The 14,179-nt window shown below is 56.8% G+C and overlaps 1 protein-coding gene and 2 long non-coding RNA genes across 13 annotated transcripts in view; 1 reads left to right on the top strand and 2 right to left on the bottom strand.

Moving 5' to 3' along the window:
• GRAMD1B (GRAM domain containing 1B) overlaps positions 1-14,179 on the top strand; it is a 154,664-nt gene that overhangs the window by 111,813 nt on the left and 28,672 nt on the right. For all 8 annotated transcript variants that reach the window (XM_032472692.1, XM_032472691.1, XM_032472696.1 and 5 more), the window contains one exon: positions 5,231-5,251. In XM_032472692.1, the coding sequence (XP_032328583.1) occupies positions 5,231-5,251 (21 nt within the window). The remainder of the gene's footprint in view (positions 1-5,230; positions 5,252-14,179) is intronic.
• On the bottom strand, positions 1,018-13,963 carry LOC116661200. The gene is made up of 3 exons (XR_004317016.1): positions 13,877-13,963; positions 12,283-12,285; positions 1,018-1,027 (listed from the first exon to the last, which is right to left on the bottom strand). It is a non-coding gene; the product is annotated as an uncharacterized LOC116661200 (long non-coding RNA).
• On the bottom strand, positions 4,702-11,236 carry LOC106729065. 4 transcript variants are annotated; one of them, XR_004317013.1, is made up of 3 exons: positions 9,764-11,236; positions 8,399-9,462; positions 4,702-7,906 (listed from the first exon to the last, which is right to left on the bottom strand). It is a non-coding gene; the product is annotated as an uncharacterized LOC106729065 (long non-coding RNA). The 4 variants fall into 4 exon arrangements; XR_004317014.1 differs by having other exon boundaries at positions 4,702-6,729; XR_004317015.1 differs by having other exon boundaries at positions 9,219-9,462; positions 9,764-9,958.

Genomic DNA, 14,179 nt, shown 5'->3' with positions numbered 1-14,179 from the left:
AAACACTGCCTCTACCTAGAATCTCCTCCCTCCTTACATGGTGCCGTCTAGAAGCAGAGTCCTGCCAAGGCTTAGTTTCCTTCCTTTGGGGGAGGGGAGCCCCCAAATCTGGCCAGGCTGCAGGTCCTGATACCTCCGTACACCTGCTCTGCTGAGTGACTCCTGGTTCCCTGGAGGGTTGGCTCCCTCCCGAGTTCCCTGGTGCAGCACAGTGGCCCGGGAGCCCTACCCTGCCACTCCTCCTATCTGCCTGCCCTGCGAGTCGCTCAGCCTGACTGCCCCTTCCACTTCCACCCCCTGTCCAGCCTGGGGCTCAAGGTGTTCTGAGGCTCCTGGATCATGGTCAGAGGGGAACTTGGCTCCGGGGGGGGTGGTGCCAGCCGATGGAAGTTGGTGGGCATTTATAGTAGCCCCTGCCAGGCCCGCAGAGATGCAACCAGGCCAGGGAGCCGCTTCCAGAGTCTGCCCATGACGCCAGGATTTCAGAGGCCTGCGGAGAATTTGGAGGGAGTGGGGGCGGTGAATAGCAGGTATTTGGGGACGGCAGGTCTCAGGAAATAGTGCCCTCGGGAAGGGGTTAGTGCAGGAAGGCTGAGGCTGGCTTAACAGCAGTCTCAAGCCTCTCAGTGTTCTGGGGAGGAGGACGGGGAGCAGCTGCTCCCGTTCCTGGGGGACGAGCAAGGGTTACAGGGCTAATCCTAATCCTCCAGTCTGTGACCTTCAGGCCGAAAGCTCATCTTAGCTCTGAGGACTTTCAGTGACTGTTGCTGGCTGTGGGCAGGGGAGGATGCTGCCTGACTGAGGAAGCCCCCAGGAGCCCCCTGCGGGTTCAAGGGGGTTGGCAGGAGCAGGCCGTCTGGGGATGAGATTTTAAGATGACCTCTGTCGGCCCCTCCTGAGTGCCTCCCCAAGCATCTGGCTGGGGTGGGGGCAGCTGTTTCTGGACAGGGGGGTCCAGTTACTCCATTTCTCTGCCTCTTCCCTCAGCGTCTGCACACTACCATCCCAAGGTCAAGCTGTGATCTTCCTTACCTCTTCCCCTGTGCCCAGCAAGGCTCCAGCAAGCAGAGCAGTACTTATCTGTGGTCCTTAGTCACTACTTACCGAGTACCTCTTTTGCTCAAGTGATGGGTTGAGGGGAGAATCCAATAGTGAGGATTTTTTTAAAAACTCTTAAGTGGTAGATCTTCTTTAAGAAGTGCGTATGAACCAGGTTCCTGCCCCCAGGCAGCCTGTAGTCTGGGAAGGGAGATAAGAGACAGCTTATCCACAAACCAACCCCGACCCTGAGGACCACAGGGTGCTCCGTGAATTCAGAGGCGGGAGAGCGCATGTCTGAGTCAGGGAGTGCACATTTCAGGGAGCAGGTGCAGGGAGCCAGGCCGGAACTCCGAGAGGGATTGTTGGGGGCAATGTGTGGGGTTAGGAAGGGACCGAGAGCTGAGCGTGAACGGGAGTGAATCTCTGCCCCTTTCCTAAGGAGCGAAAGCAGGAGGTGGCTGACGGACCAGGTTTTCTTTCCCTGTGAAGAGCCTGGTGAGGCAGGGCCTGTCCCTATCCGCTGCAAACTGAGTTCCCCAGCTTTGGAGAGCCGCCTCCCGGCCCCATCCCCTCCCCGGTGGTGACCATCGTCACCACCACCACAGCAGTTAAAAAGGACTGCCTCGTGGTGGGAGGGCGCCCCATAGCCCAGTGGGAAGTGGTTGGTTGGGATTTGTGGGTGCGGGACACAGACCAGAAAGGACACATGCGAACCAGTATAGGAGTTAGGTTCTCCGTCGGTCAGGGCCTGGAGCAGAGAGGGAGGGGAGCTGCAGGGGTGAGGGGAGAGGCGAGGAGGCGGCGCTTCTGTGGTGGGGTCACCTCCTCCTCCACTGGAAGATTTTCTCAGGTTGACCAGACATACCCACAGCAAGGGATGTGGTAGTCAGAGCTATTGTCACTGTGATCACAGCCAGGCCACCTCGCTCCCTGTCTCCAGTGCACCTCGTAGAGGAGGTGACGTATATTTTTCAGACAAGCTGGAGAGTGTTCCCACTTTTCTCTGGAGCCAGGCCTCATGGTGTCTGTCGTCCCTTCTCCTGGGGTTGGAGTGGGTACCAGTAAGTCCCACTCCTCTGACTCTGTAACTACACTGCCGAGGCTGACCCGTGCGAGGGCAGCTCTGCCAGAGCCCTGGGCTAGACCGCAAGGCCTATTTCTGCTTCCCGGCCCCCTTGGTTGTGCCCGCGCCCGGCTTCCGCTCTGTGGTGCCGGCTGGCGGCCGCCAGAGGGAGCCCCGGCCGTTTGCTGCTCCGCCAGCTCCTGATCTGGGCGCGGTGCGGTGCCCCGCAGCCCAGGCAGGTCTTCGCCCCGTGCCTTGTGCCTCCCAGCGCTGGATGTGCATTGCCGCCCGGCTCTGTGGCTCTGCCATGCCTTTTCTTTGACTTTTTCCGTTTTTCAATCCTAATTTTTGTGGTTTTCTTTCCAGTATGACAGACTTAAGCTGATCAAAGTAAGAAATTGTTTTTTTCCCCCTAACTCCTAGCTGTAGTGAGCCTCCGTCCCCTCCTCTGCCCCTATCCCCCATCTTCCAGACTCCCCGGCCTCTGCACTGGAGAGACAGATGTGTAAGGAACTTGACTGCTTCCAGGGCCTTGGAATCCCCTGGGCGTTTGCTCCTCAGACCTCTCGTAGGCACCTAGAAACCTGCTCTGCTAAGCCCTGTCCCCGCAGCTCTGTCTTCGGGCAGTTTTCCTGACTCCCTCGTCCTCTTTGGCCACATCCACTTATAACCCATCAAAAAACCCTCACCCCACTCCCTCGTTCTGTTTCTTCCTTACTTTTGGTCCTCTCTGCACAGGAGGGTGTTTCCAGACTGATTCAGAAGGGCCCTGCGTCTGTGTGGCAGTTCATGAGAAGAGTCCCTCTCCTCCTTCTGTTTACCTGGGCAGGAGGGAGCGTCTGAGCAGGAGTAACAGTAAAGGACCTTGGGTCCCCCCACCAGGCCCAAGTTCCTGCTGCCCCTTTCCTCCTCGGAAGGCCTGGAGAGGGGGGTGTCTGATGACCTGGTTTGAGTTTGATGAAATGCCGGCAAACTCAGGCATAGGCTGAGGCTAGCAGCTGTAGTGTGTACCTTCCCACTAGTGAGAGATATATTTTCAAGGATAGCTGTACACCCTCATGCCATGTGATCTCAGAATCAGGACCCAGGAAGGTAAGATGTCCCAGGATATAGATAAAGTCACATGCAGCCTCCTTGCCCCGTCCACTCTCCTCCAAAATGACTGGAGGCTGAATTTTCAGGTCCTGGATTTCCATGTGGCCATGGCTCCCTTAATGATGAAATAGTTAATTTTGAATATTTGGATTTAGCCCCTTTACCTGCTAAGACCTCTGGATTGGAGGAAGACATGAGGCTATAGGGGGAATACGTGACTTCTGGACAGGGCTGTGGTGACAGCCTTTGTTGGGAAATGATCAAGGAGAGCATCTTGCAGGGGGATTGAGAAGCCTGCCTTACCATCTGCCCCTGACCCCCAGCCATATTGCGGCCCCTGAGGTAGGGTGTGAGGAGGAAACAGCCACCAGGGCCATCCCGTCCTCTGCTGACCTGTTTCCTCTTCAGAGTGAAGGTGAAGGTCTCAAGAGAGTTCTGGGGGGTTGGGAGAGCCAGCAAGGAGGGAGATCACGTGACCAGGCTTTTGTCCCTGCACACACACTCACCCTCTGCCCACCAGACACACACACAGCAGACATCCTGCCTTCTTCCTTTATGGATCTGGGCCCCTTAAGACCAGGTAGATGGGATAAAGGTTACTAATTGTGCCCAGGATCCACGCTTTGCCTATACAGACATACCTCGGAGACCCTGCGGCTGGGCTCCAGACCACCACGATAAAGCAAATATCACAATAAAGTGAGTCACGGGAGTTTTTTTGACTTCCCAGCGCATATAAAAATTATGTTTACACTCTGCTGTAGTCTATTGAGTATACAATAGCACTATGTCTAAAAAAGCAATGTACATTTAATTAAACTACAATTAAAAAATAAAACTTAAAATCAACTGAAACCAATGCAGATGGGAAAATGGCATCAATAGACTTGCGTGACGCAGGACGACCACAAACTTTCAATTTGCAAAAAATGCAGTACCGTGAAGGGCAATGAAAGGCGGCATGCCTGTAGTTGAGATGTGGACTTGCAGGCAAAGCTTGCCTCTACCCAGTGATTCTCTACCTGAATTACACCCTTGACAAGCTTTTTTAGACTGAAAATACCCTAGCCTCAGTCTACACAATCTCAACCTATTGGACCAGCACCTCAAGGGATGGGGCCTAGGCAGGCGTGCATGCGTGTGTGCGTGAATGCGTGTGTGTGTATCTGTTTCTGTCTGCCTATCTCTCTGTCTGTCTTCCAAGTAGGATGTGCATAGAAGACTCCTGGCCGTAGAGATTGGCTGCAGACCAGGCACAATCGTAGCCATCCCTCCTCTTCCCCTACAAACTTTTCCGTTGCTGTGAAGATGAGTGACCTTTGCCCAGAGATGGGAATGGAGAGTACCTGAAATCTGCAGTTGGGGTGGACGCTGGGTTTGTTGCTATTGAATCACAGCACCGTGAAGTCGGGAAAGACGTTTAGCAATTATGTCCTTCCCCCTTCCTCCCAACACAGAGCCCCCACCGCGCCCCAGCCGTTTTCTCGTAGCCCATCAGCCAGTTGGACAGAAGGAGGGATTTACTCAGTTGCTGGCTGAGAACAGTTGGAGGGAAGTTTCCAGGCATTCCCCTTTCTCCTGACACCAAGGGTCCCATCCTGCCTTCCAGACAGGCTGACTTGGGGTGGAAGGCTGCGTTGGTCTCCGTCGGTACTTTGCTTCTGATCAGGGCCCATGGGGGACTGGGTCTTGGATGCCTCAGCGCATCCCTCACCCCCATCAGAACCTTGCGATGGGGTCCGACTCCCTTCCAGCTGAGCTCTAGCTGGTGCTGCCGCTGCCTGCCACCCCCACTGCGGTGGGGCTTCCAGCATGGACCGCTCCCTGGGCCTCCTTTCGGGAGCTGTCTTGAGAAAGGAGGACCCCCGCCCCCGAGCAGCAACGTGGGAAGCATTCAGCTGCCTTGGGATTCCTCCTCCCTGCCCGCCCCCTGCTGTCTGTGTAACTCCCCGCCGGAGCCAGGAGTGCCCTGGCCATTCCCACCGTCTCTTCCCTGACTAACATTGCTTCTCTTTTATTTTGTTCTTTCAGAAAAGCCAGAGTTGGTATAATGTAAGTATCCCTTTTTTCTTCTCGTTGGGTCTGTGAGAAGCAGGTGTGGGATGGGCGTGGTCAGGGGAGTGGAGGCGTGGGGGTGGGGGCAGCTTGGCTTCCCTGTGGGCTTGAGGCAACTGAGGGGTCTAGAAAGGTGGGCTTTGTCCCCTGACCAGACCTCTCAGAGACCAGACACGATGGACAGGACTGCTGGGGAGGGAGGGAGGGAGGGTTCGATTCCTGGAGACCAAGTAAGGATGGCCCACCTTCTCCTGGACTCCTGGACAAGGCTTCTCCAGCCCCCAGAGGAGATGGGTCCTGGGAGGTGTCCCCAGGCTGACAGAGCTCTGGGACAGGGACAGTGCCAGGGCTTGACCTCAGGGCCAAGGTCTCCTTCCCTTAACCAAGACAGTTCTGGGGAAAAGCAGAAAGCTTTCCCATTAGTAGAAAGGCTGTCTCAGGTGATGGAATCTGACTTCAGCCTCAGAGTCGCCTCAGTAGCCCCAGGAGCACGCTTCTCCTGGAAGACGTCCACTTCTACGGGGGCTGTGACAATGCAGCCTGGGGTCGTCCCTGGGGAGCCCCGGCCAGGCGCTCACACCCAGAAGCCAAGTGTGGAGTAAAGCAGTCCCTGCGAAGGCCACATCCTGTTGGTCACAGAGCCGGGGTTGCACGATGTTGAACTTGTCCCCTGAAAGCAGCTGGCCGAAGTCTGTCGTGCTCCACCCTCTGGGGCTGCGCAGTGGACAGGCCGCTGGTTTGCAGCTGGGGCCTGGTCTCAGGTCACTGTCTCTCACCCCCAAGCCTGCTGCTCCCTGTGCTTGTCCCTGATGGGCACGCGGGTGCCTCCCCCTGCTCCTCGAACACCGGCCCCGCTGCAGCAGGTGTCATCGGCTTGGGGAAAGTGTGGGAGAAAGCGTGGGAGAAGACGTTGAGGACACTCCAGCGAAGGGGAGGGGGTGGGGTGAGGCTGGGTTTAGTGTAGGAACTTGGGTCAGAATCACTGGGGGGGCCTGTCTTCCCACATGGCTCAGCGATCCCCCAAAGTCAAGCACGCGCCAGTCAGCCCTGTGGCTTCCGACCTGATGCTCATGGGGCCACCTATCCCTGGGTGGGCCCAGTAGATTGACGGATCCCAGCCTTGGCCCCACTCGGCACGAACAAGGCAGAGGTTGTGGGCTTTGCTTATAGGGGCAGAGTTGAGGGCTAAGGGGGCCCGCATGGAGGGGAAGCCAGACTTCAGCCCCCAGCCCTCCCCCTTGGACCTGCCATGGTCTTCACTGGCCTCAAAGCCTCCCCGGGGCCAAAAGCTGACGTCTGTGAGGAGAGAGGCGCTCCTTCTAAGTGTGCAGGGGGGGCAGTGGGGAGAGGAGGGGTGGAGGGCTGCTTTCCTGGGAGCGAGTGGGGCGTCCGGCGTCCTTTCTCTCGCGAAACCTTCCACCCTTCCGAGGGGTATTGTCGAATTAGTGCCTCCGAGGGGAACAGGAAACACGTGGCTGCAGACCCAGGTGACATTAAAAGAGCAGATTTGGACGAGCGAGTCCTCACCCTTGCGGCTGGTCTCTGCCCTCTCCCCCACACCTGTTCTCTTTTCTTTCCTCTTTCCAGCAGCCTTTTCTGCTCCATCTCACTTTTCCTTTTCTCGAATCCTTCCCTACCCTTCCCTCTCGGACTCCCCTGTTTTCCTTTCTCCACCTCTGTTTGCCTCTCCTTTCTGACTTCTCCGTTCTCCTGGCTGGCTTTCCCTTTCTCTCTGATTCTCTCTCCCATCTCTCCCACCCTTTCACCTCTGATTTCTCCCTCAGTCCCACACACGAGGACCGGTGTCTGAGCTCTCAGCAGAACAACAGGCTAGAAATAGATACTGCTGCTCGGCTGGAAGAGGGGGGCCAGCTGCCGCGTGGGGCCCGGAGGTCAGGGGTTCTGATGACAGATGAGGGAGAGATGGCAGCAGGCCTGGCCGGAGCCCTGCTTCCTGACTGATTCCACCTGTGGCTGGAGACGTGCTGGAGCAGTCCGCCCTCACTGGCTTCGTTAATCTCTTTGAAAAATCGTCCTCCTGACCACACCCATTGCCCAGGCCTTTCCTGCCTCTTACCCTCAATTAATACTGGACTGTCTTCCTTCACCCGCTACCTGTCACCCCAGATAAATTACAGAAGCACTGACTCTCCACCCAACACAGATCATGAGCTCACAGAGGCCAAGTGCACCAGGGGCTCAGCTGAGCAGTGTTGAGTGATTCCCTCCCGGCCTCCTGCTCCCACACTGGAGGTTCTTCTGGAGACTCAGCGAGACCAGAGAGGGGGCCCTTCTACAGATGTCTTCCTCCTCCATTCGGGGCTGCCAGGCACACTGGCCCCTGGGGTCTGCCCTCCGCCCCCTGGGTGCTGCCTTCTTCCTGGTCCTGCCAAACTTCCTGTGGATGTGGACGTCCTAGCTTGGGGCTGGGTGTGGGCAGGACAGAACGGTGTGGGGGAGGGGGTAGAAATGGCAGGTGGACATTGGGAGGAAGAGGCAGAAACTGGGCAGTTGGTGCGACGCTGAGAGGTGGCACAAGACCTCCCACCGGCCTGAGCCATAGACGTCAGGAGCTGTGTCCAGCGCATCTTTCCAGTTTTTCTTCAAGTGTTTTCACATCCAGAGGGTCATCGGCCACCGTAGTGGGTAGAGCTGTAGATAGGCTAGCTTTAGGCAACACTGGGAACCCCCTTCCAAGTAAAACCCTGCTCTCTTCCTGAGCCCCGTGCCCTGGCTCTGGACTGGTCCACTCCTGGGTGTCTGTGGAGGAAGCAAGATGCTCCCTGTTCCACATGACAGGCGTCACCCCCATGTCTGCCCCCTCTGATGTGCAGCGTATGGAGCTGTGGGCGACCTGAGTGTGGCTGTGCTCCTGGGCCCAATGCCTAGCCCGATCCCCCATGACCTGGGGGGCTCCCCAGAGCCCCCCAGGTCTGCACACACCGTGCGGTGTCCCCACCCAAGCGCACTGTGCGTGGGTCAGTGCTCGTGTGCAGAGGCCCCGTCAGGAAACTTCAGTTCAGCTCCCCACTCCCCAGCACTGCCCCCCAGTAGTCCGTTCATGGTTTTTCTGGTGGCCCCGACCCTGCCCTTGTTGCTTTGACCCGGTTTTCTGTTTTCCCCTGGTCTGCTCTGTCCTCCTACCTTTCCTTTGTGTTGCCCTGAGTTGGCTGGACTCTGACCATCAGGAAGGATGCCCTGTCTCTCCTCCTCAGCTCTGCCGACAGCCCTCTTTCTGATCTCTCCCCCGACACGAGTGGTAGCTGTCCATCTGCTCTGCTGCCTGAGGCTCCGTCTTTGCACTGGAAGCCCTTCAGATAAGCGAGGGCTTTGTCGTCGCTGCCCTCTGGCCAGATTCGGGGGTGGGGTGGTGAGCGCAGACTCACTGGCTGTTGCAGGAAGCCCTCAGGCCTGCTGGAGTAGCCTGGGTCTGGTACGAGAAGCCACCCAGCACCTCCTGCCCCTCGCCAGCCTCCTCCTCTCTTCTGCCTTTTACTTTTACCTCGTTATCCAGGGAGGAACTGATACCATGGTGACAACCCACCCTAGCCTCTATAAAGAGTGGGTCCCACGGATGGGGGTGACTGGACCCCAAGGACCTGTGGAAAGGCTGAGGGGAGAGCCTCTGGTCTCCAGCCAGGAATATTCAGGTCAAGAGTGGGGTTTGAAGGCCGGGCCGTCTGCGCTGCCCTGAGTCCTTCCCAGGCCTGATCCCATTGCCTCCCCGTGAGCACCCCTTCAACCACCCCAGTTTTGTCAGCCAAGGCCCCCAGCTTGGGTAAGCAGAGAAGGGAGCGCTGGGGGTGGGAGGGGTGCAGTCCGCCGCCGCCCCCTCCCCCCGCCGAAGATGGGCTCACTAGGCGCATTGGGCTGGGGAGGGGTCTTGCATCTCGGGTGAAGCCAGCAGGCGCAGGAGTCTCCCCGATGCTCCAGGTGGGCAAAGGTGCTTCCCCACTTGCCTCACCTCTTTTCTGGGCATCAGTTGTCTCCATGGCCACCCAGGGAAGGAGAACTTCTGAAGTCAGAGGATGGGAGCCAGACCCTGGCGGTTGCCGTGAGACTTCAGGGCCAAAGTCGCCTTCCGGTCCAGGTTGGGAATGCTGGCTGTCCGATGGAGAGGAGGGGTGGCGCAGGTCCTGTGGGATCACCAGGCAGCTCGGACAGGCATAGGATTGAGCAGGAGGACGAAGCTTTGTAGGAGTGAAATTCTGTTGATGGGGCAGGGAAGAAAGTGGGGTGAGTGCTGAGAGGCACCCCGGTGACCTTGGCAGCACAGGCCTTTTTTTCTGGGGACTGACTGTTTCCTCTACCTTTGTCTGTCTCCCCTCTGTCTCCCCAACAACCATCCTGAACTTTCTCCGGAGTGGCCCCTTCTCCAGGTGAGACCACTCGCAACCCCTCTCCTCTCTGTCTCTGTTAACACCTTCGCCGACCCCCCTCGGTCCTCCCTTTCCTGGGTCACCTCCCCGGTCTGCATTGCCCCTCATCCCACATCTGGCTCCTCCCTACCCAGATCTGGTTGAAAGTCCAGGGTTTCCCTTGAGGGTCTTAATTGGTTTCTTCCTGGTTGAGATCAATACTCCACCGAAATCCAGCTGTTTTTCTGCCGGGCTCTGCACTCTCCCTCCTGCTACTCAACCCAGGGAGCGGGTACCACTTGGTCCCAGCTCCCAGTGTTTGCCATCCGGTTAATGTTTAGCCCGGGGCCAATTCCCTCTCCCCGGGCTGGAAGCTGCCTGCTGCCCTACCCAGCTGGGAGGGGGCGGGGGCACAGTAGACAGAGGCTAAGCACACTGGGACTCGTCTCCCAGGCCTTATCTTTCTGGGTGTGTACTGCCCCTGCCTCACCCCGTTGGAGCCCAAACAGTCATCCCTTCATCTGGCCGGATCGATACTTAAATGTTTCCGGGGAATTCTTGTGATGATTCAGTCTCCATGGGTCCTGGTACCACCTCGGTCGTGGGGTCTGTTGTGGCCCAGGAAAGAGACATTTGGGTCACCCTGGAAAATGGAATTACTGAGCCTCCTACCACACTGCTGGTGATGGGGCTGGTGCAGGCAGGGCAGAGGGGAGCTCAGATACGTGGTTTGGAGAGCGTTGGCAGGGACGGGGGACCTAGAAGTCATGCCTATAGAATTGGGGATCTCTGTGAGTGTGCGCACACAAGATGCGTGTGACTAGTGACAGATTTAGAGGTGCACAAGGAGTGCGTTCATTTGGTAAATAGTTTTTGAGCAGCTTATATTTGAAACACACGATGCCGGGTGCTGGAGAGCACGGTCCTCTGGAGTAGCTACCCTGCAGGAGACGGTGGGCGGAGGCGGTGGCTGCATCCGGGCGTGTACATGGAGAGAGGGAGACGGGAGTTTGCAGGAGGACTCAGGCTCCTCCTCTACTTCTTCCAGCACTGTTTGCCTGGGAGACCCCAGGTTCCTCTGAATCAGAATCTTTGGATTTGGGAGCCAAGAATCGACATTTTTAATACGTTTGTTGCACCATTTTTAAGTACAGTAAGGTTCGAGTGTTACTGCATCAGATAACAGATTCCCAGGACAAAGGCACTGTTCTCCATCGTGTGCAGCTTGGAGACCCTCCTGGCGAGGTGGGCGTAGCTGGAGAGGGCGAGGGAGGTGCTTCTCAAAGGTCTCTCAATCCAGTCTTCCCAGCCCCAGTGCCGTCTGACCTCTGTCCCCAGCTTCTCTGTTTGGAGCCCTTCTTCCCCCCATCGGCCTGGCTCACTTTCCTCTCCCAGACGTCTCAGCTTCCCTGCAGTTTAGCTGTCACCTTTTAACCTGGGCCAAATTCTCTGCTTTTAGCATCACAACTTGGTCCTCCAGGTCTGAGCAGCTGGAAATCCTCTTGGCCTTTATCCTCCTCCTGCTAGTGCTGGAGGCAGGTCAGCGTCACTAGAAAGGAAGGAGGCACCTCCGACAGACCTTGGAGCTGTTGACCTCATCTTCTCCCCACCAGCACATCTGAAATGGGCTGAATTAAACTGCCAGGTCTCCTGCTGCTGCTACAGAGAAGTTGGTAGATGGATGGGTCAGTAAGGGGGAGAGTGTGTGTCTCCAAGAAGTCCCTGGCTATTTTAAATCTCAAATTTCAGATTTCATCATAACAGCCGTGCCCCTGGCACCTCCTTCCCTCCCCTCCGCTCCCCCACTCAGAGTCCTGGCCAGCTACTTTCCATTGCAGGAAACATCTGCTGGGGAGGCCAGGCTAGGCCGGGGGTTACTGGAGGACGTTGGCCAGTACCATCACCCAGATCCTGTAACTTGAAGCATGTGTCAGGCCCCAGCCCTTCCCGCCCACCCGCCCTGCCTCCCGCCTCCCTCCTGCCACGGGCAACTCTAACAAAGAAGTTGTTTGCTGGTCAGCTGAGAGGAGCCCGGTCTGGGAGGAAAGGGGTGTGTGTAGGGGTGGGGGTGGGAGCAGGCCCTGGTGCCACAGCCAGCGGTGGCCGCTCTGCCCGAGTGAGGACCATGAGTCATAGCAACCAGTGCCCGCCCAGAGAAGTGATTGCACATTGAACGGGCCGCCTTATGGGACAGGCCAGACGGAGCTGGGGAGTTCGGTGTTCACCCTCCCTGGAGTTTCAGACCAACTCTGAGCTGCTGTGCTGGCTGTGAGTAACCGGAGGGCGGACCTCTGGACCTGGCCGTGGTGGTCCTGAGGGTGTGGAGCCCTCAGCCAGCCTGGTACACCTGTCCTCTCGTCTGAGTCCTGGCCACAGCCAGCCTCTGCAGTGGCTGCCCACACTGACCGCGAGGACGGGCTTTGTCACCCCTCTCTGGGTCACCCTCAGCCCGAAGACCAGCCACATTGGGAGCCAAGTGGGACGAAGCAGAACCTGGCCATGGGAGACTGGCCGGCCAGCCTGTCCCAAGAACCATGCTGAGCACGTCCTCCCACTGGTGAGGGATTGCCGGGAACCAGCTCTAGGCGAGGAAAGGAGGCCAGTGAGGGCCACGTAGACCCTGTGCTGAGAAGCCAGGGGCCACCCATCTGCGTTTAGCCTGGGCAAGACCGACTCTTTTCATCCTGTGTGGACAGTAGGGAATCGGAGTTCGAGGGGCTGGGTTCCCCTAGGAAGTGGAGCGTAGGCAGCAATGGAGTCCTTGATGGAGTCTGGGGTCCTCTGGAGCCTTCTGCTAGAGCTGGACAGCCAGCCTTTGTGGTGGCACCTGCGGAAGCTGATGGATGTCCCTGCTGGCGCGGAGCTCTGCTGCTGGCACGGATCTGAGGAAGTCCCAGCCGTGAGTGTGCAGCCCCGTTTCTCTGCGCCCGGGTGACAGCTCAGCGGCACCCTTGTCGTTCCCCACTTGGCCCTGCTACCCGAGGGCCCCAGGCTGGACAGTCTTTGAACCACAATTCTTTGGCCATTTAAAATGAAAACAAGTATGCCGTGCTTCCCCCTGGAAGAGGTCGCTTTAAGAGCATGAGGGCGCGAGGGAGAGGGTCACAGTCTGTGTCGAGGTATATGTGGCGGCCAACTCGTATCTCTGTACTTTAGACTCTGGTTGTGAGCCTGGCCTGCCGGCCGCATTGGCAGCCTGCTAGAAATAGGCCTGCCCGCTCCCTGCCACACACGCATACACACACAGCTTTGTTCACGGAGGGGATAGAAGCGGCTCCCTCTGTTTGCCTCTGGTTTGGAGATTCTGGCCGGATTCCCTGCACCTGCCATCTCTGTCGATGTCTGAGTTCCCACTGGACATGAAGCGAGGGTAACGGAGTGCTGTGGAGAGAGCATTAGACAAGGGAGGGCTTCAGGCTTCAGGTAGTGTCCAGTTACAGCTGAAGGGGGTTTGGGGCCACCTGCTAGGCTGTCCTCAGGCTGATACGGGAGCTTTGTAAATATAAAGACCAACTTGACTGACTCAGTTTAAAAAATTTGTTGTGGTATAATACACGTAACATAAAATCTACCATCTTAGGTATTTCTAAATACATATTTCAGCAGTGTTCAGTACGTTCACATTGTTGTGCTCCCAATTTCCAGAACTTGGGAAACTGAAGCTATACCCCACCACTTGCAGGATGGAAAGCTAGTGGCGGGGCCCCCAGATAAGTTAATACTGTCTCATCCCAACGGTGTGCTTGGCTGGGCATCCATTTCCCTCTTGGCAGAAGGACATGCGGCAGTGCAGAGCGACGGCTCAGGCTGGGAGCTGTGGACCATGCTGCCTTGGTTTGTATTCCACTCTCCCAGTGAGTAACCACATACCTTGGGCAAGTTGCTTCACCTCTCTGTGCCTCAGCTTCCTCTTGTCTAAAGTGGAATAATAAAAACGACCCTGTGGGCAAATGAAATGATGTTGTAAAGGGTTTTTGACAGTGCTTGGTGCGTGGTGATATCTCATTCCCAATGGCTTCAGTGCAGCTCTAGAAGGTCTGTCAGACGTAATTGGGAACTTGCTGATGATCAGGTGTTCAGGCAAGGGGTTTCAGTGTGCGGACTCTGTTCTGCGAGGCCGGGGGGCCATTGAGATTGGCTGTTTCAGTATCAGTTTGCAACTGAACATGAGCTGGAGGACTGCTATCTTCTGAGGTCTTCCATTAGCCGTAGAAGTCATGGGATGGCCTAGCTTCCAGGGGTCCACGCCCAGTGGCCGTGATACTTGGTTCGAACATCCTGGGTCCTGCTGAGGGGCTGAGGGAGTCCCCTTGGGCTCCGGCTTCGCTGATGGATGATTTCTGAAGCTCGGGATTCTATAGCACATCATGGCTTTGAGGAAATAGCTGGGCATCTACTGTTGCAAGTACAACTCATTTAATAAATAAGTCAAAACAAGAGTTTAAATTTCAAATTAACTACGGACAAAGTAGTTGAAAGCACTGTCATCTCTCTCTCTTCTCTAGAAAACCTTCCCAAACTGAAATCATGCCGTTTTCTCCGCTCCAACTTCCCGAGACACTCTGTT

The sequence above is a fragment of the Camelus ferus genome, chromosome 33 (genome assembly GCF_009834535.1).
Source record: "Camelus ferus isolate YT-003-E chromosome 33, BCGSAC_Cfer_1.0, whole genome shotgun sequence".
Classification (NCBI taxonomy): domain Eukaryota; kingdom Metazoa; phylum Chordata; class Mammalia; order Artiodactyla; family Camelidae; genus Camelus; species Camelus ferus.
The sequence above is the reverse complement of the archived record's forward strand: the minus strand, read 5'-3'. Positions and strand labels throughout refer to the sequence as shown.